General features: G+C 40.9%; 1 protein-coding gene across 1 annotated transcript in view; it reads right to left on the bottom strand.

Moving 5' to 3' along the window:
- TTC27 (tetratricopeptide repeat domain 27) overlaps positions 1-19637 on the bottom strand; it is a 172432-nt gene extending 152795 nt beyond the window's left edge. Inside the window, exons 1-5 of the mRNA XM_038561237.1 lie at positions 19324-19637; positions 18006-18183; positions 17295-17424; positions 10260-10400; positions 5714-5816 (exon numbers count right to left, since the gene is read on the bottom strand). Coding sequence (XP_038417165.1) covers positions 5714-5816; positions 10260-10400; positions 17295-17424; positions 18006-18183; positions 19324-19423 — 652 coding nt within the window. The 5' untranslated portion in view covers positions 19424-19637. The remainder of the gene's footprint in view (positions 1-5713; positions 5817-10259; positions 10401-17294; positions 17425-18005; positions 18184-19323) is intronic.
- Between the last annotated feature and the right edge of the window lie 5028 nt (positions 19638-24665).

Below are 24665 nucleotides of genomic sequence, written 5' to 3'. Positions count from 1 at the left end.
TGGCTGAGCATAGGAGTTGCAGGAATGGGAAAGGATGCACATGGGACCCTTAGGGAAGAACTGATAAGATTTAAGAACTGGCTAGATGCACAGTATGACGGAAAACTATGAGTCAATTATGAACACGGTTTCGAGCTGTGTATACCTCAAGGTTTAAATAAAGAAAGGAGCAAGTCAACCCAGTAGACGTGTATTTATTATCTTAAAAAATCAGTAGGTTTTCCATGGAAACGAATATTCATGACCTTCTGGACACAAATGTTATCCAGTACATTTAAAAAATATATGCTAGGGATCCCTGGGTGGCGCAGCGGTTTGGCGCCTGCCTTTGGCCCAGGGCGCGATCCTGGAGACCCGGGATCGAATCCCACGTTGGGCTCCTGGTGCATGGAGCCTGCTTCTCCCTCTGCCTATGTCTCTGCCAATCTCTCTCTCTCTGTGTGTGTGTGACTATCATAAATAAATAAAAATTTAAAAAAAATTTAAAAAAAAAAATAATAAAATAAAAAAATAAAAAAAATAAAAAATATATGCTAAACCCAAAATCCCTTCTTACAAGATTATTTTAAAGCTATGTTAAAATCCCAGGCAGCCTCGGTGGCTCAACGGTTTAGCGCTGCCTTTAGCCCAGTGCCTGACCCTAGAGACCCAGGATCGAGTCCCACGTCAGGCTCCCTGCATGAAGCCTGCTTCTCCCTCTGCCTGTCTCTACCTCCTTCTCTGTTTCTCATGAATAAATAAATAAAATCTTAAAAAAAATGAAATCCCTATGGATAATTATAATTATCATATTTAGCATATTTTAATAACATTCATTTCAAAGTATCAATTCTTTTTTTAAATCAGTGCACTTATCAATCACCAAGAGACTAATCTCTTGGTCAGCTCTTCTGATGTGGAAACAACCTAACCCTAGAGTCACAGAGTTGCCTGTAGATGTTATAGCAGAACTCTCAGACGAAGCATTTCGACCTGTTTTCTCTTAGACAGTGACTTCTTCACAAGCTGATCCTCAAACAGCTACACTGCAATACTACATTTCATGCACTGTATGGAATGCATTTTCAGTATCAGCTCCCTGAATAAACGGCTGAGTATGCACCTAAGCAGTCTTTTAGAGAATCGTGGTTTCACTGGTGTGACATCCAAAAGAGTGCCTCAATCATACTGAGGAGCATACTTTGCAAGAATCTTACTCTTTTCATAGATGTGACCAGTCCAACAAAGTTATGCTGACATTCTGATGGGCTCTATTCCATTACAAATTTATTGATGTCACATTTCTGGACAAAAATATAAAGATCACAGTTGTTCATGAAATCTTCACTTTTGGTTCATGGACTGAAAAAAAATCCTGCCAACTTTTTGATGATCCTTCAAGGGCAACATTTCAACTATAATATCCTTCTCTGGACACTGAGGAGTATTTCAGTTATAACTGACTGCTTGGTCAACATTTGGGTCAAATCCCAGAACAAAAAAATTTTTTAAATAAAATTGTTTAAATTTTGCAGTTTAAGACTATCTGCAGGCCTACCTAAACATAGCCAAAAGGGACCAATTTATGACTAGATAAAATGAAAAATGTCGTTGATTAGCCTAGAACAACAACATAAAAAATGCTTAATTGTAAGCAAAGCAAATGATATGCTGCAATATACTACAGAAAAGAATCAAGACCACTTGGGGAATGAGTCACTTAAGAGTCATATTTTCCAGATCTTAGTTAACTCTTTCTGTTTGGAAACTTAATTTTACCCCACAGAATAGAATTCTCTCTAAAACATAACATATGGTTCTTCCCTTTTAAAATGGCACATAAGGAAGGCTATTTTTTTTCTTTTCTTAACAATTAATTATTATAGAGGCACCTGGGTGGCTCAGTTGGTTAAGTGTCTGCCTTCAACTTAGGTCATGATCCCAAAGTCCTGGGATCAAGCCCATGTCAGCTCTAGGCTCAGCAGGGAGTCTGAGCCCGCCCCTCCCCGAGTAAATATAATCTTAAAAAAAAAAATAATTAATAATTATGAACATTAGTCCCTGAGATGTGGTAAAAATGTAGCCATAAATGCAAATTTACATAATATGGGACTAAGGGAAGTAATGTGACTTTCCCTACAGCAACTGCATCAAATTTGATATCCTATAAAAAGAAAAAATAACTCTCAGTGACATCTTTTTTGTTCACTACCAATTTTCCATAAAAGTATAATAAAGTATAGGAAACTGATCTTAAGCAGTGTAACGTAATTACTTTTCTACAAAATTAAACAGTGGGCTGAATCCTGATGTCATCTTATTCCAAATGCTTTTACTATCCTCTGGAAAGGACTTTTTTTTCCCCCATTACTATCAGTGATGTTCAAGTCACCCAAGACTCAAAACTTTACCCAATTTCATTTTTTTAAAATTTTTTATTTATTTATGATAGTCACATAGAGAGAGAGAGAGAGGCAGAGACACAGGCAGAGAGAGAAGCAGGCTCCATGCACTGGGAGCCCGACGTGGGATTCGATCCCGGGTCTCCAGGATCGCGCCCTGGGCCAAAGGCAGGCGCCAAACCACTGCGCCACCCAGGGATCCCCTTTACCCAATTTCATGAACTAGAAGCTCATCCCCACTCTTTTTCCTCCTTTGTACTAAGTTCGCTTATGGAGCACTCTACATCATTTCAAAAATATGCAATGGCATGAATGGAGGAGACTCAGTCTACACCATCTACATTTTACTAAACATAGAGGACAGCATGTCTGCTAAATGGGGCATTGGGTCTTCATTTTGTAGGTTCATTCGAAATGAACTCAAAGGTTCATTCTGTTTTTCATTTTGAAGAGAACTCTACCCCTATGCAATTCTATCAGGAGAGATTCAAAATTCATATAGCAAAATTGAAGGATCAATTTTCTAAGTGCTACAGTATTCCACTTTTGGAAAAATTCTTGTACAGAAGTTAAATCAGATGAAAGTTGCTATTGAGATGGAGGATGACAAATGGAGTTCTAAAATGTTTCCCTCAAAGCACATGTAGAAAGCCTCAATAAACCTCAGCTGTTGTTATTTAACAAACATGTACTAAATATGTACTATTTTCTAAGTACTATGCTAAGTAGAAAGAAGTTTAAAAAAAAAAAAAAAACGAGCTCACAGGGAGCTCACAGTCTAGAGATTCTGTAGCCTTAGTGAAAATAAAGATGGTTCAGAAAGCTAAATTTGCTCATAAAAATCTTTTATAATCCAAAGCATTAAACCAAAGACTACTGTAGGAAAAAGGGATAGCTGTTTTTCAATTCTGTTACTCAAATATCATTGTATAGAAAAGCAAATTCCTTACGTGTAATAAAACAACTAATCTATCATATGTCAGGTGTAAATTCCATACTAGAATACACACACATACACACACACACATATATATATTTTTTTGTATATATACAAAGTCTGATCTAACATGTCTTTTGCTTGTTCCACAGCCTTGTATTACCTAAAATCCTAAAAGAATATAAGTGGTCTAAGTCTTGGCATAAACAATATAAATCAATCAATTACTATACTCACTGCATAATACTTTCCTTACTTTCCCTTTTTGAATCATGTACAGATGTTCATTTTATCTAAGATTAGCATATGCTTATGTATTTCTACCCTCAAACAAAAAACAATTGAGAAATTAATCTCAACAAAATTACCAAGCTTAGTAATATCTATTACTGCACAAACTAACATCTTCCTCTAGTGTGCTGTGGTCTAGACTGTTACTGCATAGATGTATCTATCCTTAAAGGAAACAGACTGCAGAAAGGTATAGAAGCTTCTTGAAATTGCATACATGCATATGTTAAGGGTTGTTTTATCCCTTCATGAATGTGCTATCCATCAAGTACAAATCATTGCTTCTCCACCCAGAGTGACACAAACCACTCCTTCCCCAACACATCCCCCCTTATCCATGGGGGACATGTCCCAGGACCCCCAAAGGATGCATGAAACCACAGTAGTACCGAATCCTAGATACACTACATTTTTTCTCTCTCTCCATGTCTTTTTGTACTGTTATCACACATCTTCTTGTGATGATGTGAGACGGTAAAATGCCTACGTAGAAGGTGAAGTGAGAGGAATCATGTAAGTATCGTGATGTAGCGTGATGCTTTGATCTTCTGACAATAGGTCAGAAAGAGGATCATGTGCTTCCAGACCACAGATGACTACAGATTAAGTAAACCATGGAAATAAAAACCATGAATAACAGACAGTACTGTACACATATAAGCACATGTATACATTCTCATGCCAAACATACTCTTGCTACGTGAAAGGAATATGGGCTTTGGAATCAGACATACCTTGTAACTCAGAAGTTCATTACCAAGTCCTTTTGTGTTCAAGTTTCCTTCACTATAAGAGAATCTGTTTTTGTTTTTGTTTCATAACTTTTGCTAAGAATAATCATTCCAAAAGCCCAGGGAAACCAAGTGTCTAAGTACTCAAGATTTTTCCTCTTTTCAAAATGCTTCCTTAGGAAATGTGAAGAGCATTTGTAACACAGGCAGTGCAAGGCACTGACAGAGGTGTGTGGTTTATACTTTCATTTATATTTTAGGTCCTTTTTATATAAATTACATATTACAATAAAAATAATATAAAATGTAAAAGTGCCTCTCTGTCTACTGTCATCCTCAGTAAAGTCTATTTCCTGCCAAATATTAAAAAAAAACAAAGGCTTTCTTCATGTGCTCAATAGGACAGAGGATGAGTAATTTCTACTCTGCATGTAATTTGGCACAATTTACTACAACTGGAGTCTGTTTCCTTCAAAGGTACATCTATGCAGTAACAAGGTAGGCCACAATACACTAGACAGGACACTAATTTGTGCAGTAACAAATAATACTAAACTAGGTGTTTGATTGAAATTAATTTCTCAGTTTTCTTTTGTTTTGTTCTACTGTAGAAATACATAAGCTTATGCTAATCTTAGATAAAATGAACATCCGTACATGATTCACAAAGGGAAAGTAAGGAAAGCTAAGGTATTTTTTTAAAATAAAGTTTAAAAATAATAAATAAAATAAAATAAAATAAAATAAAATAAAATAAAATAAAATAAAATAAAATAAATAAAGTTTATGTTTGTTTCCAAAGAGGCTTCTTAAAGAACAGAGAAAATATTAAAATACTTTTAAGCAATTTGCGATAAAATCCTGGTAACCTACACTCTCTAAATAGATAAAATAAGTGATAGTGATTACCTCTTTTAAAATTCAATGGCAAAAAGAAATTCTATAATCTGACACCCTAATAATTTGTGATATTCCACACCCAGAAATAAAGGGGAAAAAAAAGAAACAACCTCAACCAGAAAACTACTATTACCTATATAAAAAAAAAAAAACTACTATTACCTATATAAAAAAAAAAAAAAAAAAAAAAGGGGATCCCTGGGTGGCGCAGCGGTTTGGCACCTGCCTTTGGCCCAGGGCACGATCCTGGAGACCCCGGATCGAATCCCACGTCAGGCTCCCGGTGCATGGAGCCTGCTTCTCCCTCTGCCTATGTCTCTGCCTCTCTCTCTCTCTCTCTATGTGACTATCATAAATAAATAAAATAAAATAAAATAAAAATTAAAAAAAAAAAAAAAAAGTAAAAAGGACTGTCTCAGCTTAGAAATTAGCATGGAGCTGCGTGCCCACATCAAACAAAATCTGCTACGTACCTTCCTGGATACAGTCTCCAGCAAGAGCAGAGAGCTGTGGTGAGCGCTCCTCCAGTAACTGCTGGTGAATACTCACACATCTCAAAGTCCACCATGGCAAGCTCTAGGAAAAAAAGTACTACGTAAGCTGAAAATAAAGGCCTCTCTGAAAAACAATTTTTACATTAATTGAAATCAGTGTTTAGAATCTTTTTAACATGCGTGAAATTAAAGTTATGCTTCAACAAACTTATCCATCCACTGCTCTGTCCTTGGGTATAATACCCAAATCTGCTTCTTTCTCTTCTTCAAGAATAACCTCTCTCTTCCATTCTCTCAGAGCCTGTAATTTTAGCCAGTTGGGCTTCCTGATGCCATTCAGAACTTAGTATCTCCTCCTTTAAAATGTTTGCTGCTGTCATCATCTCCACTGTGGCACCCCCTCAGCACCACAGTCCACACAGCAGCTCCTCCAGGAGAGCTCCAGCAAGAATTTCCAGGAGGCAGAGTATGCAGTGGTGGTAATGGGAGGGGAGGGGTAATTTTTCTTCCCTCCTCTGAAATTCTAGCATATTATTTGTACTACTACCTCCTTTGCAAACACATTCCACCACATTCATATAGGTCATCCCTAGCTTTCAGTGTTGTCCACCATCTGCCCAATAAGATAAGAAATCATGTCCTGCTCATCTCTACATCCTCCTCAAAGCAATGTATTTTACACAAACCACACATTAAGAAATACCTTGGATTCAAATATTTCCCAAAACTAACCCAATCCCTTCCATATCCTTGTGAAATCCCTCCATGAAGCCTTCTCCCATGAGGAGGGCACACATCAGTCTCTCACTTCTCTGAACTTCTGCACTGTTCCTAGAAGTTAGTACCACATCAGACAGCTCTTATTTTTCAAGAGTAGAACTCCACCTGGCCCAAACATTTTGAGGATAGACACTGCTTTTTATACACTGTCTTGACTAATGCACAGGCTGAGAACACAGTAGGCTTTTTTCTACTGTCTAGTGTTCTTGATTACTATTTAAAAAAAAAAAAAAAAAAAAAAAACTTGTCCCTGGAACACCTGGGTGGCTCAGTCAGTCAAAGCATCTGATTCTTGATTTTTGGCTTAGGTGATGGTCTCAGGGTTGTGAGATGGGAGCCCAGCGTTGGGTCTGCACTGGGTGTGAGGCCAGCCTGGAATTCTCTCTTTCTCTTTCCCTCTGCCCACCCCCCAGCCCCCATTTCTGCACGCACAAGGTCTAAGTAAATAAATCTTAAAAAAAAAAAAAAAGAAAGAAAAGAAAACATACATCATCAGGTGCTGAACCTTTAAACATCAGATCAACACATTAACTCTTTAAGATTTTATTTATTTATTCATGAGAGACACAGAGAGAGAGAGAGAGAGAGAGGCAGAGACACAGGCAGAGGGAGAAGCAGGCTCCATGCAGGGAGCCTGACGTGGGACTTGATCCTGGGACTGCAGGATCAGGCCCTGGGCTGAAGGCGGTGCTAAAGGTTGGGCTCCCTGCATGGAGCCTGCTTCTCCCTCTGCCTGTGTCTCTGCCTCTCTCTGTCTATCATAAATAAATAAATAAATCTTAAGGAAAAAAAAAATTGCGAGCTTACTCCTTTTTTTTTTTTAAAGATTTTATTTTTGGGATCCCTGGGTGGCGCAGCGGTTTGGCGCCTGCCTTTGGCCCAGGGCGCAATCCTGGAGACCCGGGATCGAATCCCATGTTGGGCTCCCGGTGCATGGAGCCTGCTTTCTCCCTCTGCCTGTGTCTCTGCCTCTTTCTCTGTGACTATCATAAATAAATAAAAAAAATTTTTTTAAAAGATTTTATTTTTAAGTAATCTCTACACCCAATGTGGGGCTTGAACTCACAACCTCGAGATCAAGAGTCACAGGTCTACCAACTGAACCAGCCAGGTGCTCTTCATTTTTTAAATAATTATAAATAAGGAAAATGATATTTCAGAAAAATTACCTAGCATAATGTCACGCAGCTATTAAGTGGCTAAGCAAGACAAACTCTGATCTGATTTCAAAGCCAAGACACTTTTTACTCAACATTTACGTATTACTAATACTAGCCTATCTACTACAGATTAGAGGATTGGGGGGAAAATCACCTTCTTTTATAGTTCCACAAAAACATCACAATGAACAACTAGATATATCCTTTACAAGTAAGCCTACTCAAAGCTAACTTTAAAAGGTTAAAATTAACTTGGATAAGTGTAGGACACTTCTTTTATTTTATCTTCACTTATCAAAGAAGTCATTTTTATATCATCAATTAGAAAATGACATATTAAAGATCCAAAGAAAAAAGAACTGTCATGTTTTCATTGAAAGGCAAGATTTCAGCAAAAAGTGATGTTTGCATGGTGACATGTAACAAGAAAACAGGGTTGTAAACCCAAGTCAAAAATTGTTTAGAATCTGTTTAGAATTCAAATAACTTGTCTCTCCAATCCTACAAAGTATGACATCCACAACTAGCAATTCACATATCTATTTGTTCTAAGTTGACAGTACATATACCTTTTTTAAAAATGCTTAACAGGGGTGCCTGGGTAGCTCAGTTGGTTAAGCATCCAACTCGATTTTGGCCCTGGTCATGATCTCAGGGTCATGGGATCGAGCCCTGCACTAGGCTCTATGTTCAGGGCAGAATCTGCTTGGCCCTCTTCCTCCAACCCCTCCCCCTGCTCGAGTGTGCTCCAGCTCTAAAATAAATAAATAAAATCTTTTAAAAATAATGCTTAACATAATTGCTGATGAAAGTTTTCCACCAACAAAATTTATAACTGTCTCACTCACTCATTAATAACTAAGTCATGGGCAGCCCCAGTGGCCCAGCAGTTTAGCACCACCTGTAGCCCAGGATGTGATCCTGGAGACCCGGGATCGAGTCCCACATCAGGCTCCCTACGTGGAGCCTGCTTCTCCCTCTGCCTGTGTCTTTGCCCACCCCCCCACCCCCGTGTGTGTTGCTCATGAATAAAGAAAAAAAAAAAAAAAAAAAAAAAAACTAATTCACTAGAAAGAAAATAATGCCATTTGGCAGCCTTGTACCTTGGCAACTTTCTTCAGAGCCAATTACTAGTCATTTTATAAGAGAGCATTTCACTCAGATCAACTCTGGAAACATTTTTTTAATTCAAGCTAACAGGGCCAAAAAATCACAGATAAGGCCTCTGACATATTGAAACCCATCTAGTAAAACCTCTTCTAGTACAACTGATTCCAATTCCCCTGACTTTCATGACAATGATAGAGGCAAAACTTGCCTTACCTTTTCTTTGTCTAAACTGAAATACTTAGGAAATTAAGCCCTTACATAGTATAGACCAAGTCTACATTCTGCCAACTGAAAACTGTTTCTCAAAATTTTTCAGCCAATACTAAGAAATTGAGAGGTTTCATATAAAATTTAATTTATTATTTCTGGTAACATGGGTCAAGCTGCCACAATCAGAACAGGAGTCAGTAAGCTATAGTTTCCAGGCCAAATCCAACAACTATCCCTTGTTTTTGTGCAGCCCAAGAACTAACAGTTTGTACATTTTTAAACCCCTGAAAGAAACACAATAGAATATTTTGTGACATGTGAAAAGTATATAATTCTTTAAAGAAATGATGTAACAGGGGTACCTGAGTGGCTCAGTCCATTCTGACTCTTGATTTCAGTTCAGGTCATGATCTCAGCACCATGAGATTCTCCCTCTGCCCCTCCCCCTGCTCATTTGTGTCACCCACACTTGCGTTCTCTCTGTAAATAAGTACTTTTTTAAAAATGATGTAACAGGGATGCCTGTGGGGACTCAGTGGTTGAGCGTTTCCCTTTGACTCAGGGCATGATCCTGGAGTCCTGGGATCAAGTCCCACATTGGGCTCCCTGCAGGGAGCCTGCTTCTCCCTCTGCCTTGTCTCTGCCTCTCTCTCTCTCTCTCTCTCTCTGTGTCTCTCTTTTTTTTTTTTTTTTTTTTAATTTTTATTTATTTATGATAGTCACAGAGAGAGAGAGAGAGAGGCAGAGACACAGGCAGAGGGAGAAGCAGGCTCCATGCACTGGGAGCCTGATGTGGGATTCGATCCTGGGTCTCCAGGATCGCGCCCTGGGCCAAAGGCAGGCGCCAAACCGCTGCGCCACCCAGGGATCCCATCTGTGTCTCTCATGAATAAATAAATAAATAAATAATCTTAAAAAAAAATGATGTAACAGACATTCAACAAATGCTGTAATAAATTCAACCCGAATAATGAACCAAGGTATGATGTGAACCAGGACACAGTAATTAAGATCCACTGTAAAACTAATGAACATTGATATACATTCACACATACACATATATACATCTATTTAATCCTTTTAAAGGGGCTCAATATAATCTCACAAAGAGAGAACATTTTTATTTTCATCAGATTTTACAGTGAATTACCTAGTCAACTAAGAAACACACCAAAACACTGTCAGCATCACACCTGAAGTCTGATGCTACTCAGCACATAAGTCATCCCTGGGTATGAACCAACTGCCTTTTTTTCTTTCCTTACCTGAACAGCTGTCAGTTTATGCCTTACATTCACTAGAATAACTCGTGCTAATAAAAGCAGTATAGGCTTTGAGGTCAGGCTGTAGACTGATTCACCGTCTAGAATAAGCAGATTCAGAACAACTGTATCCAGTCCTTTGACCTAAAAAAAAAATATGTAAGACAAGACGACATGATTTAACAAAATATTAATCTTTATAGGTCATATAATAACATATTTTCCTTAACTCAGCTTTGAAACAAAGGCATCAATCTATTACACAGCAATTGGCACTGGACAGAATCATAACATTATAAATGCCCCTGGAGACCCACAAATCCTATATGCTTGCACTTTAGAAGAACAGTGAAATTAAGAAAATGCTAGTATTGAAGAGGCTTCATTCTTTATAGATTTACTTACAAAATATCATCTCTAAAAAGCATCGCTATGTTAAAGTACTTCTAGTAAATACATTTCACATATACTTCATTAGCTGGCAAATGTCATGACAAAGCAGGTCTGCTCCATAATTCCTTTTTTTTTTTAGGATTTTATTTATTTATTCATGAGAGACAGAGAGAGAGAGAGAGAGAGAGAGGCAGAGACACAGGCAGAGAGAGCAGCAGACTCCATGCAGGAAGCCTAAAATAGGATTCAATCCTGGGTCTCCAGGATTACGCCCTGGGCTGAAGGCGGTGCTAAACCACTGAGCCACCCAAGCTGCCCTTGCTCCATAATACCTAAGCCAAACAGCCAGTAAGGTCCTACATAGCAAATGCTGACTGGGCTTATAACCATGGACCGGTAAGAACATAAGGCTGCAAAAAAAGAGATGCCTTTGAAAAATCCACTCCTTGGCTGAACAGAGATTTTCTACAATGGACAAGGCACCCGTGTTTTCTAAGATGTGTACTTTATAATTTTGACAGCTACCATAAAATAGACAGCAAGCATGCTTACATATTAGAAGCACGGGCTCTAATGTAATAGACACAGAATAGTGTCCTTTTTCTGCCTCTTACTCGTTTGGTATGGGTAAATTTTTTAACTGAAGCCTCAAATATGAAATAATAAAACTCACTCATTATAGCGTTCTCATAAGGATTAAATTAAATAAGCCAAATAATGCCAGTACTTGGCTCAATATGTTGTTGAAGAGCTCAATATGGCCAAGAAAGAAATAGCTGTGGGTTCATCCACTGTCCTACCTTCATCATCAAGAAGTGTAACAGAGAAATAGAGATTTACCATGAAAAAGCGCCACCAAACCACAAACAAAGCTTACCATTACCTACACTAAGGGCAAAGGAATTTTTTTTTAAACTTCAATAATTAAGAAACTATGGTGACGTTATTATGGCTACCTCAATTTTAGAAGGAAATAGATATAAATGTTATGTGTAGCTGAAAAATGACACAGAAGTCAGTGTTTGAACAGAAATCCCAGCGTGTTGTCCTACTCCCAAACCACTGTTCTTCCTACCACTCCAGTTGCCTTCCCCACAGATCTCTTCCTGCCTCTCAGGATGGTTCAGGACCAGGCCAAGCATTAGAAGGCTGCAAGACAGGGCCAGGATCACATCTAGTCTTCTGACTGGGACCACTTATGGTGGTGTGCTACTGACATACAGATAATGGAAGAGGCCCAGTGTAGAGGAGCCCCTCACCGTGAGATCAGTCTGCAACACATGAGCCCAAGGTGTTTTGTGAGACCTCCAAGTGGAGGTGCTGAATACACCACTGGATACACTCACTTAAAAGCTTGGGAGAAAAACCTGCCCTCTGTACCCAGACTGTATTCACAGCCTCATCGAGTTCTCTTCTCATACAAAGATACCAAAATAAAGATTTAACCACCTTTATTTCCCAAAGTCCCAACCAAACTGGTGAAGTACAACAAGATATGACATGCCTTTAGGACAAGAATCTGGGTGCCTGGTTGGTTCAGTCGGTTGGGCAGCTGACTCTTGATTTCAGCTCAGGGCATGATCTCAGGAACGTGGGATCGAGCCCCATGTCAAACTCCATGCTCAGTGAGGAGTCTGCTTGAGATTCTCTCTCTTTCCCTCTCCCTCTGCCCTCTTCCTTCCCTGCTCTTATGCCTCTCTCTCTCTCTCCCTCTAAAATAAATAAATCTTTAAAAAAAAAACCATATTCTAATCATTTTGAAATGAGAAACACATTAATTTAGCAGAAATTTAAATCATTCTCTTCTAAATGAAATCTCTATAGATAAGTAATAAATGAGTAATTTACTAGGGTAACAAAAAACGATACAAAGCAATAGCCCGTGGTATACTACCTATGTATACTGTCTCTGATACTCAAACCCAAGGGTGGTTACTAAACCACCTACTCTTCAATTCAAAATTCTCTGGAGACGGGCGGCACCTGGGTGGCTCAGTCGGTTAAGCATCCAACTCTTGATTTCAGCTCAGGTCATGATCTTAGGGTCATGAGATCAGCCCTGCTGTCTGGCTCTGTACTTGGTGTAGAGTCTGCTTTAAGATTGTCTCTCCCTCTCCCTCCCTCTGCCCCTTCCTCTCCTCACACATGCTCTCTTCTCTCTCTAAAATGAATTAAAAAAAAAAAAAAAACCTTCTCTGGAAATGGTATTAACAAGGCAAGTAATAAATAAATGAGTGAATGTATGAATAACCAAATAAACACATTTCTCTTCCCAGTGCTACCTTGCATCATCATGAAAAAATGAAATGCTTTTCTATCTTCTGCTTAGGTAAATCAGCTTCTGCCGACCCCCAAGATATAACACTGATATTCCAGCTGAGTTCTAAATGTGTTTCAAGAGGTTTTGGGAAATGAATGGTCTGTTTTTAAAAAGGATTGTTTACATTTTCAATAAAAACTGACAAAGCAAAGGTTATGACTCTCTTAGGAATTATTCCTCAGTCAAGACAGCATGTGACATGTAAAAATAAGTATTTATCATAATAGTGAAAAAAAGTTGAACATCAGCAAGCCTGAGATAAATTTACTATAAAACCAGATTACTAAGATCAACCTTTCTTTGTAAGAGGTGACCAGTAATGCTTGGACATGGGCCTTCAGTGCTATACCTTTGGTTAGCACCAGACATCGGAAAACAGTATTAAAAATGGACAAGGCCATAAGTTAAAAGCAGGGAAAATGAATTTGGCTTTGGTCACTATACTCCATGACCATAAAATATGTTCACAAATATTTGTGCTTCACAAGAGCTAAGAAACATAAATCAGCACAGAAAAATGACAATTAGAAAATACTGACGTGTTTAAAAACTTCAACTCCCCCTACCTTCCAAATTCTCAGATTGCTGGCAAAGAGTATAAATTGAATATTCCTTTTAAAAACAAACTGACGGGATCCCTGGGTGGCACAGCGGTTTGGCGCCTGCCTTTGGCCCAGGGCACGATCCTGGAGACCCGGGATCGAATCCCACATCAGGCTCCCGGTGCATGGAGCCTGCTTCTCCCTCTGCCTGTGTCTCTGCCTCCTCTCTCTCTCTCTCTCTCTCTCTCTCTCTCTGTGACTATCATAAATAAATAAAAACTTAAAAAAATTAAAAATAAATAAAAAATAAAAAAACTGACCAAAAAAAATAAAATAAAAAATAAAAACAAACTGAGAGGCGCCTGGGTGGCTCAGTCAGTTAAACATCTGCCTTCAGCGCGGGTCATGATCCCAGGGTCCTGAGATGGAACCTGCTCAGCAGGGAGCCTGTTTCTCCCTCTCCCTTTGCCATTCCCCTGGCTTGTGCTGTCAAATAAATAAAATCTTTAAAAAAATAAAATAAAAATAAAAACAACCTGACCTTACCAAAAAGAGATGAACATGCTTACACTCTAAGGCAAAGCAACTCCACTTGTGGATATATAGAGCACTGCAGAGCTTCCCCACTCCTTGCTGGGAAGGGTGTATAAGTGGCTAAAAGATCATAGCCCGAGGACCAGTAAAAACAGCATCCTCCATTAAGCACACTGCATTAGTCATTTTTTAGTATGCTATGCTTTGAAATTCTTGCAAATGATTTCCAGAAGATGTGTTCCTAATAGCATTAATGTAATATACAGCAATAAATAAAAAGGAAACGTACTATATGGCCATCAATAGACAGACATATAGATTCTGATGCAGTCATACAACTGAAATACTATACAACAGTAAAAATGAATAACAGTATTTTAAAATACAGTATTTCAAAAAACAGTATTTCAAAAATATACCATTGAGCAAAGCAAGTCACAGAAGAATGTATACAGTTTGTTTCATTTTACAGAAGTCCAAAAACTGGCAAAATTAAACAATAGGTATTCTACAGTTATATAGGTGCTGAAACTATGAAGAAAAGCAATGGAATGGTTAACACAAAATTCATGGGACTGGCTCATGGGAGAGGGCGGCCGGGGACATCATCCAGAAGCGCACGCAGGGGACCTTCTAAGGCGGTATTTCCCAACCCCTTTCCCAGTCACAGCACACGGAGAAGATGCTATGATTAGTGGTGCACAGCAGGGATCTAGCAAATGCTGCCAACCAGAAGGGACCAGTTGAAAGGCTCCCCCACACCCACACAGGCCCCACACAGGGCCCCTCTGCTCCACATCTGTAGAACAGTGGTCATGAAGCTCTGTTCTCCTGCGCTACTAATGTTTCTCTCTCAAACTGGGTGGTGAGAACAAAGGAGTTTTATTTATTTATTTATTTATTTTAATTTATTTATTTATGATAGAGAGAGAGAGAGAGAGGCAGAGACACAGGCAGAGGGAGAAACAGGCTCCATGCACCGGGAGCCCGATGTGGGACTCGATCCTGGGTCTCCAGGATCGCACCCTGGGTCAAAGGCAGGCGCTAAACCGCTGTGCCACCCAGGGATTCCCAACAAAGGAGTTTTATTATTTCAACTGCATACACTTCATATGCTTTTTTCCCCCAATGTATGAGATAGTTCTAATGGAAAAAAAAAAAAAAAAAACCAACAACTAAAATCAAAGTCTCAAAGTTTCAGGCAGCCTGGGTAGCTCAGCGGTCTAGCACCTGCCTTCAGCCCAGGGCGTGATCCTGGAGACCCAGGATCGAGTCCCACATCAGGTTCCCTGAATGGAGCCTGCTTCTCCCTCTGCCTGTGTCTCTGCCTCTCTTTGTGTGTCTCTTGTGAATAAATAAATAAAAATCTAAAAAAATTTTTTTTAAAAAGTCTCAAAGTTTCCTACAATCTGGCCTGAATCCCATGAAGTCTGACCTTTCAATGCTACTTCAGCAGGCTCACAACATCCCGCTCCCACAAACACTGCACTCTTCCCCGCTGTGAGCATCTACTTACATGACCGCACCCAGACTGCCTTTCCTCCTCTTCCCTACCTGTCCATTTCTCATCACCCTTCAGGTTTAACTCAAGGACCACTCCCAGCTAAACTGACAAAATTCCCATTCCCCACATCTCTTAACTTCAATATTTTACAGTCCAAATCTCTCATGTAACCTATTTCTGTACTGCTTTGAATTGTTACCTGACATCACAGGTGCTTCTGCACTAGTATAGCAGAAAGAGGGCTGGATTTGGACCCAGAAAATGTGGCTTCCAATTGCCTAGCTCTAAGACCTCCAACAAGTTTCCTTCACCACTGGGAGCTTCCATTTTCTCATCTCCAGAATCCTCAAACTGATAGAACATGTGAATTGGGATGCCCGGGTGGCTCAGCAGTTGAGCATCTGCCTTCGGTTCAAGTAGTGACCCCAGAGTGCCGGGATCAAGTCCCACTTCAGGCTCCTTGCAAGGAGCCTGCTTCTCCCTCTGCCTATGTCTCTGCCCCTCTCTGGGTCTCTCATGAATAAATAAATAAAATCTTTAAAAAAATTTTTAAAAACAGAACATGTGAATTAAGCACTCACCCCACATATCTGTGTGCAACAAACACTTACGACTTTGACTATTTGGTGAATTTTTAACCTAAACCACAGGGCTGAAGAGGCAGAAACTGTTTCATACACAACAAGAGAAGAAATGAGATGTTCCATATAAGCAAATTTCTAGACAACTGAGGCATATCTCTTTAAGTGACATAATCTTTGGGATTTTACTTTAATGACAACTTTTATAAAGTGAACATTAAATTCCCTTCTTAGACATAACATACAGAAAATTTTTTAATCTCTTGTTAATGATTTAGGGCCAGGATCAGAATTTCAATTATTCTATTACAACATAATATAGTTATTACACAGATGTGTACAGAGCTAATTACTGTGGCTATCAGATTATGGCTGTTTTTGTACTTCTCTTTCCACTCCCACCATCAGATTTTTAAAATATATTTTACTTATTTATTTATTTTCAAAGATTTATTTATTTGAGAGAGCATGCGAGCAGGGGGAGGGGCAGAGGGAGATGGAGAGAATCTCAAGCAGACTCCATGCTCAGCAAAGAGTCCAATAGAGGGCTGAATCTCTTGACCCTGAGATTAAGACCTGAGCCAAAACTAAGAGTCCGACTCTCAACCACAGAGCCAGCCAGGTGCCCCTATTTATTTTTTTAAGTAAGCTCTATGTGTAACGTGGGGCTCGAACAACCCCAAAATCAAGAGTCATACACTCCACCAACTGAGCCAGGCAGGAGCCCTTCTACCTTCAGATTATTGTTTATTTTTAAAGATTTTATTTATTCATGACAGACAGAGAGAGAGAGAGAGAGAGAGAGAGGCAGAGACACAGGCAGAGGGAGAAGCAGGCTCCATGCAGGGAACCTGATGTGGGACTCGATCCAGATCTCCAGGATCACACCCTGGGCTGAAGGCGGCGCTAAACCGTTGAGCCATCGGGGCTGCCCTACCTTCAGATTATTAACACTTATCTCTAATAATTCCATTCCTGACACTGAACCTTCTGGAAGTACTTGAAAAATCTGATTAATGAACAAGCATTCTTAGTAGATTTTGTACAAGGTAAAAGTCATGTTTTTTTTTTCCTACCTACTATTAACTCCAGTTTATAAAAACCAGTTCCTAAAGAAAACAGTAACACAATAATAACTATATATGACATTTCCAAGAAGCATACCTCACTGAATTGCTGGAACAAAATGGACGGCAAAAAATCCTGAGGTTGTAAATCAACGGGCGGCCCTGTCCAGTTACTCTGAACAAAAAGTTGCAAACTGCTTACACCAATTAGGAATATCACCTGTTGTCTGCATACAAGAATAAAGAAACAAATATGAACCACTGTATAACCACAATTTCATTTCAGTTTTACTATTAAAAATGTAAAATATTAACCAACATGCACAGAGATTATCCAAATATTACAAAATAAAATTTCTGAAACTTAAACAATTTATGTCTCAATGTCTAATATTATAACCATGAGCCACACAGGGCTCTTTTAAATTTAATTACAATTAAATGAAATTTAAAATTGTGTCCCTCAGTTGCACTACCTACCTCAAGCTCAACCACATGTGACTAGTGGCTGCCATACTGAAGAGCACATTTTCCAACAATGACTGTCTTACACTGGCAAAGCACTATTAGATGTATTCAGTCGGCTTTTCTATGAAGATTTCTTTTCTTTTTTTTAATGTATTTATTCACGAGTGACACAGAAAGAGAAGTAGAAACATAGGCACAGTGAGAAGCAGATTCCCCACCAGGAGCCCATTGCAGGACTCAATCCCAGGACCCTGGGATCGTGACCTGGGCCAAAGGCAGACACTCAACACTGAACCACCTCGGCGTCCCTTCTCTATGAAAATTTCAAATAAAATTCTACCTTTCAGTTGTGTCCAAATCTGTTGAGTAATCCAGGAATGTTACTATCTGCTTCTCTAGGAAGCTGTCAATCTTTTCTTCAGTCATCATTGTTGAGTTAAAAATATTTTGAGTCAATGAATTTAAGAATATGGCCTCATAGTTCCCTTCGAGCAGCAATTGTAAGAAAGATCCACTCTCTGCAATATAAAAAATCAGCTCAATAATCCAAAAGACCAATTCTTTTCATGTTGTAAAGGATAACGCTATTAGGCAAATCTACCATTTTCACATGCAAAAAAAAATGTATTTCCTTAGAATGCTTACTATACATTAATCACAAAGCACTGAACAAATTCCTATTATTCTATGAACATCACTTCTACAATTCACAGCTCATCCATACGATGAGCCGCAAGGTAGAAATTAGATCCAGGAATAATATTCCTCATTGGTCATTTACTGCTGGAAATTCAAAAAGAGTCCTATTCACAACAGAAAAGTTTCTACAATCGGGTCTAAGGCCTTTCATAATGTAGCTTCTCGGATCCCCACTATTGCCCTGAGGAACAGCTGGTTCTCTCCCTGCTCCTCTAATACCCCATGCACCTTCCCGCCTCCACATTTTTACACCTGCGATTTCTCCTGCTGAGCTCTTCTCCACTTGTCTGACCTTTTTAATCAAAATTCAGCTCATGTCTGACTCCTTCCATGAAATCAGACTTCAAAAACTACCTCTCTCCAGAAGCACCTGTTGCCTTCACACACACACACACACACACACACACACACACACTCTTAGACACTGTCCTACTAAACTGTTATTTTTCTTCCGGGTCCAGCCTAAATCCCACAACCAGATGGGCCTTTATCCCACATCTGTCACTAGTAAACACGCTTTTAACCCTGCCTCTCCAGTAAATGTGCACAGTTCACAAACATTACATCGTTGCTGCCTCGTTTCAACTTTTGTGCATATCAGCTGTGGGACCCGGAATAAATTAGTCAATCTGTCTTTAAACGTCCTCACCTGCTAAATGGCATGAAACGGAGTATCCACCTTAAGTGTTTATCGCAAGGATTAAATGACCTTAAACGTTAAGGGCTCCGAAAAGAAGCTGACCGGGCTTCGGCGGTTACCGCGGATCCCAGGCAGGGAGAAGGCGCGGAGCCCGGGGACCCCGCCCCCCGCATCCAGGACGCAAGAATCCTACGCCTAAGGGATCAGCCAGATTTCGGCAAAAATAATAATAATAATAATAATAATAATAATAATAATAATAATAATAATCGAAACAAGGAGGACCTTCCAGTGCTCCGGGCAACCTCGCCTCTCTCACCTGAGCCGGAGACTCCCTCCTGCTTCCACCGCCGCCGCTCAGCCGCGGTGGCGAAGCCCCTCAAAACTGCCAGCTCCGGCGTCCACATCACCCTGGACATCGCTGCAGTCAAAGCGGGTTCCCACAGGAGTCAAAAGAAGAAAGTGAAAGGAAGAGGGTCCAAAGATGCCGAAATCTAGCGGCGACAGTGCCTGTGAATACTCCCACGGCCCCGGAAGCCCACGTGCGGATATCGTCACCTGGACGCGGCCATGACAGCAGCGCGGGACACCCTGGGAAAGATACGCACGCGCCGCTCGGGTTTCCGGCCGGGAGACCCACGCCTGGCCTTGGCACTGAGCATGCCCAGTAGAGATGCCCCGCCTGGAGCAGCGAATGGGCGGGTTGGAGGGCGTGGTCTGTGCTGGCCCCGCCCAGAGGGGGCGGAGCCAAGGGCTGTGCAAGACTTGAGGGAGGCGGGGTCCTCCTGCACCACCCTCCGAGGCTGGGGCTGAAAATGCGGCTGGAGGCCCGGGTCTTGTCCTGCGCAGAGATTTCAGGAATGAATGATCTGCCGCTTGCGTTCCTAAACATTTTTGGATCAGAACCTCCTGACTACATGACCTTCACAAAAAATGCAAAATGCACGTGGGCATTTTAGGGTACCCTAACAGCATTCGGGCACCATTCCCGGGAAGTTAGAGACCCTCTGGAGCGGAAGCGCAAGAACCACCTCGCAGAGAATAGGTCTTTTTTTCTTAGAACGAATTAAAGTATAAGGGAAGTTTTGGGGCGCCTGGCTGGCTCCGCCGGAGCAGCATGCGACTCTTGATCTCCGGGTAGTGAGTTCAAGTCCCAGGCTGGGTGTAGAGATGACACACATACATAGCTAACTAAATACATAAATAATTGTTTTTTAAAAGTGGGGGCACTGGGGTGGCTCAGTGGTTGAGCATCTGCCTTCGGCTCAGGTTGTGATCCAGGGATCCTGGGATCCAGTCCCCTGCATGGAGCCTGCTTCTCCCTCTGCCGGTGTCTCTGCCTCTCTCTGTGTGTCTCTCGTGAATAAATAAATGCAATCTTTAAAAAATAATTAAAAATAAAAAGTGTAAGAAAACTATCTGGTTTTGATGCTGCCACTACATAAATCATGACTGAGTGGGACCTCTGACCCTGTGGCTGGTGCAGCGAAGCTTGTGCAGGATTGACTGAGTCCAGAACCTGCCACCCTTGTGTGTCTGCCACTGAGGTCAGAGCTGGAGCCTGATTCGACCTCCTTTCTTCTCTATAGCCATGCTCCTAGGCCAATACCGAGGCTCAGAACGCCAGGCCTCAGGGAGCCAGGACTCTACCCCAGTGGGCTTGAACCTGCACTGTGAGAGTGCTGCACGCTAGCCAGGGTAACTCTGACCAAACGGCATTCTTGGAGCAATCTAGTGCCAGAGATCTCTGAAAGAGCCTAGCCCAGTGCCGGCTCCAAGGATGTCAGTACCCAAAATCACTCCAGACTGTGGAGGGAATGGTGCTCAGCTTCAGCCAGCAGCAGCCACGAGAAGCCAGATCTGGGCAGAGTGGAGAAGGGAGGATGCCCAAGAATGTCTTCTTACTGATAAGTAAAAGCCATTTGTACAGGAAATATTTAATCAGCATGTCGTTTGGTCTTTTTAAGCACAAAATCCTACACTGTGTAAACCATTTGACAGTTGTTAGAGCTATTAAAGCAGAGACACAGTGGCCGCTACAGTAGGTTGATCACTTGCCTGGAAAGCCACATTGTCCCACACAGTGAACTTGGTGCTTTCTCTGTAATTCAAGGTTAGTTTGAGTAAGATATGCTTGACAATGATAACAAGTACATTCATCTCTCTTCAGGCAAATAAAAATGTGGGAGAAAAAATTATGGTCCCAATTGAAAAAAAAACTAAAAACAAAAAAACAGAGTGGACACTGAGCTGGTGAGTAGGCTATGTCCACTTTAGGATGACCAGAGTGGCTTGGCTGGGTGGTCCTCTGGGAACCCTCATGTTACTATATAGTTAGTCTTTTTTCTTGGGCTGGTCAGATTTCTCAGAGACATTTTTAATCTCCTACCTGGGCAATGAAGGTCCAGTTGCCAGAGATCCAGAGACAAGCAGAGCAGGAAAGCCAGGAGCCTCAACATTCAAAACCCAGTCTGAATGTCAGACCCTCTAGAGACCACTGCAAGGAGAGTGGAGGGGAAGAGGTGGGCAGGGGTTCCAACAGACTGACTCAGCTTTGCAGGAGTCCTCCTCATTTCAGTCCTTCCTCTTCCTAACCTGAGACCTCCAGTCCTAGGGCATCTAGTGCTCCCAGTTGCTGAGTCTTTCCAGGATGCTTCAGTCTAGATACAAGTTTACCTTAGCTTCTCCCATTGCACTTTTAGGACTGGGCTTTCTCTGGTCAGCTATAGCAGTTACTTGCTCCCCACCAGGGCTACCAAGTCTCATCATCTCTTCCCCTGCAGGTTACGTCGTAATTTTTTTTTTCTTTATCATGGATTTAGTGTTTTTTTTTTTAATTTAGTGGGTTTTGAAGAAGGAGGGATGGCATATGTTCAACATGCCATGTTTACCCTAGAACCTTAAACTGTATTGTCAGTGACACGTTTCTCCAAGTAGCTTCAGGTCTGATACATGTATGTGTTTTTTTAAAAAAAAGATTTTATTTATTTATTCATGAGAATACCCAGGAGAGAGAGGCAGAGACACAGGCAGAGGGAGAAGCAGGCTCCATGCAGGGAGCCTGACGTGGGACTCGATCCTGAGTCTCCAGGATCACACCCTGAGCTGTAGTCAGTGCTAAACCACTGAGCCACCAGGGCTGCCCCATGTATGTGTTTTAACTAGTCCTATCTCATACCTAAGCAGTAACAAGGAGGCAGGATTGTAACCAGCATTTCATGACGTTTCAATCCTTTTTCACATTCATTAACAAATCTCATGTTTTTGTTTGTTTTTAAATATTTTATTTATTTATTCATGAGAGACACAGACATAGGCAGAGGGAGAAGCAAGTTCCCGGCGGGGGAGCCTGATGTGGGACTCGATCCCAGGACCCCAGATCACTCCCTGAGCCGAAGGTAGATGCTCAACCACTGAGCCACCCAGGCACCCACAAGTCTCATGTTTAATAAGAACAGTTTTTAAATGTTTATAGCAGCCTTTTTAGGAAGCACCAAAAACTGGATACAACTAAATGTCCATGCACAGAGAAACAAATAAACAAACTATGATATGTTCATACAATGGAATAGTGTTCAGCTATAAACATGAATAAACTACGGAAACATACAATATACACAAAGAGCAAAGTAATTATGCTGAGTGAAATAAGCCAGGGGAAAAAAAAGAGGAGATATGATATGAGTCGATTTATATAAATCAAGAAAACAAAAACTGATCACTAGAGACAGAAAGCTCTAGTGGTTGCTGGGGGAGGGGAAGTGGAGAGGAAAGCAGGGAGGAACAAGGACAGGTTGGGGAGTAACAGATATATTCACTATCTGATTATGCTAATGGTTTCATGGCAGTATACATATGGAAAAACTTAAAATACTCAGTTAAAATATGTGCACTCTTTTCTATGTCAGTTATACCTCAATAACACTGTTCTCAAAAAATTGACTTCTATAGGGGCGCCTGGGTGGTTCGGTGGTTGAGCGTCTGCCTTCGGCTCAGGGTGTGATCCTGGGGTCCTGGGATCGAGTCCCACATCCGGCTCCCTGCAGGGAGCCTGCTTTTCTCCCTCTGTCAGTGTCTCTCATGAATAAATAAATAAAAATCTTTAAAAAAAAAATTGACTTGTATAAAACGTGAAATCTGATCTCCCAAAACTAACATTCAAAAGCCTTCACCTCACACACAATTCTTTCTTCTCATCCCATTGCTGGTCCTCTGCTCTCTCCAAGCACTGCGTCTCTCAGAGCCCCACAACCATCGCTAACCCTCAACAGAGTTAGCTAGGCCTTTGTCCTGCGGCAAATAAATGAACGTGGATTGAAGATATAAGATAAATCGGGTATGGGGTTAAATACAGTTAAACAGATATCTCACTTAAGTCTTACAATAACTCTAAGGCAAATATTATTAAGCCAATTTTTCAACCAAGGAAACTGAAAGGCAGGTATCTTGCCTAAGATTACACTAGGATTTGAACCTCGTCTGACCATTAAAGCTCCATGGTGGGATCCCTGGGTGGCGCAGTGGTTTGGCGCCTGCCTTTGGCCCAGGGCGCGATCCTGGAGACCCGGGATCGAATCCCACGTCGGGCTCCCAGTGCATGGAGCCTGCTTCTCCCTCTGCCTATGTCTCTGCCTCTCTCTCTCTCTCTGTGTGACTATCATAAATAAATTAAAAAAAAAATAAAGCTCCATGGTCTCTCCATCTGGTGAACAATGATGGAAGAGAGAAGTATGTGACTGGTATGCAGGTCAGAGCAAGTAGGTAAATAAGTAAAATAACCCCCCTCGTGAACATACTGGAAACAACCCCGGAACCAAAGTCAGTACAGATACTGAAAATTCCTGAAAGCAAAGACTGGAGAAGCAGAGGAAAGTAAGGATTTATGTGGTTGAGGTAGGAGTGTTGGTAGGAATGTAAGTCCAGTGGAACAGAACAAGACACCTAAAGTCAATGAAAAGCAACCAGATCCTGCAAAGATTTCCTTATTCGGAAACTGCCCTGGTAAGTGGGGCCTGAACCCAGGCAGCCTACTGGTGTCTCCCTAGTTCACCTTGTCCTTGGGGCTCCTGGAAGTTGACTCTAACCACTAGCATGCTTCCCCTGAAAGGTGTGTTATTCGTCCCACAAAGCAAAACAAAACCATTCCTTTGATAGGTCTTCATTCAGGTGAAAAAACTAGGAGGCTTTCAGTAAGACTTCCCTAGATACAGTATGGGTACAAAGGAGACATAAATGTAGATACAGGAACAATGCCTCTCTGACTCACACAATCTGGGCTGGATCCTATTTAGAGAGTTATCATCCCTCCCTCAACTCTAGAATGCTTTTGGATGCTTAGAATCACATAAGGGGGCCTCATGCCCTGGATAGGAAGCTCTAAAGGGACCCATGTATCACAAACCCACAAAATAAATCAAAGAATATACACGAGGGTCCCTCTCATTCAAGATCCAAGGACACAGAGTGACCTTGAACAGCTGCCCTCTTGATTTATACTGTTTAGACTCCAGGGAAAAGGCATCTCTACATACTTTTTTAAAGATTTATTTATTTATTTATTTATTTATTTATTTATTTATTTATTTATGATAGACATAGAGAGAGAGAGAGAGGCAGAGACACAGGAGGAGGGAGAAGCAGGCTCCATGCTGGGAGCCCGAC

The sequence above is a fragment of the Canis lupus genome, chromosome 17 (assembly GCF_011100685.1).
Source record: "Canis lupus familiaris isolate Mischka breed German Shepherd chromosome 17, alternate assembly UU_Cfam_GSD_1.0, whole genome shotgun sequence".
Lineage (NCBI taxonomy): Eukaryota > Metazoa > Chordata > Mammalia > Carnivora > Canidae > Canis > Canis lupus.
The sequence above is the reverse complement of the archived record's forward strand: the minus strand, read 5'-3'. Positions and strand labels throughout refer to the sequence as shown.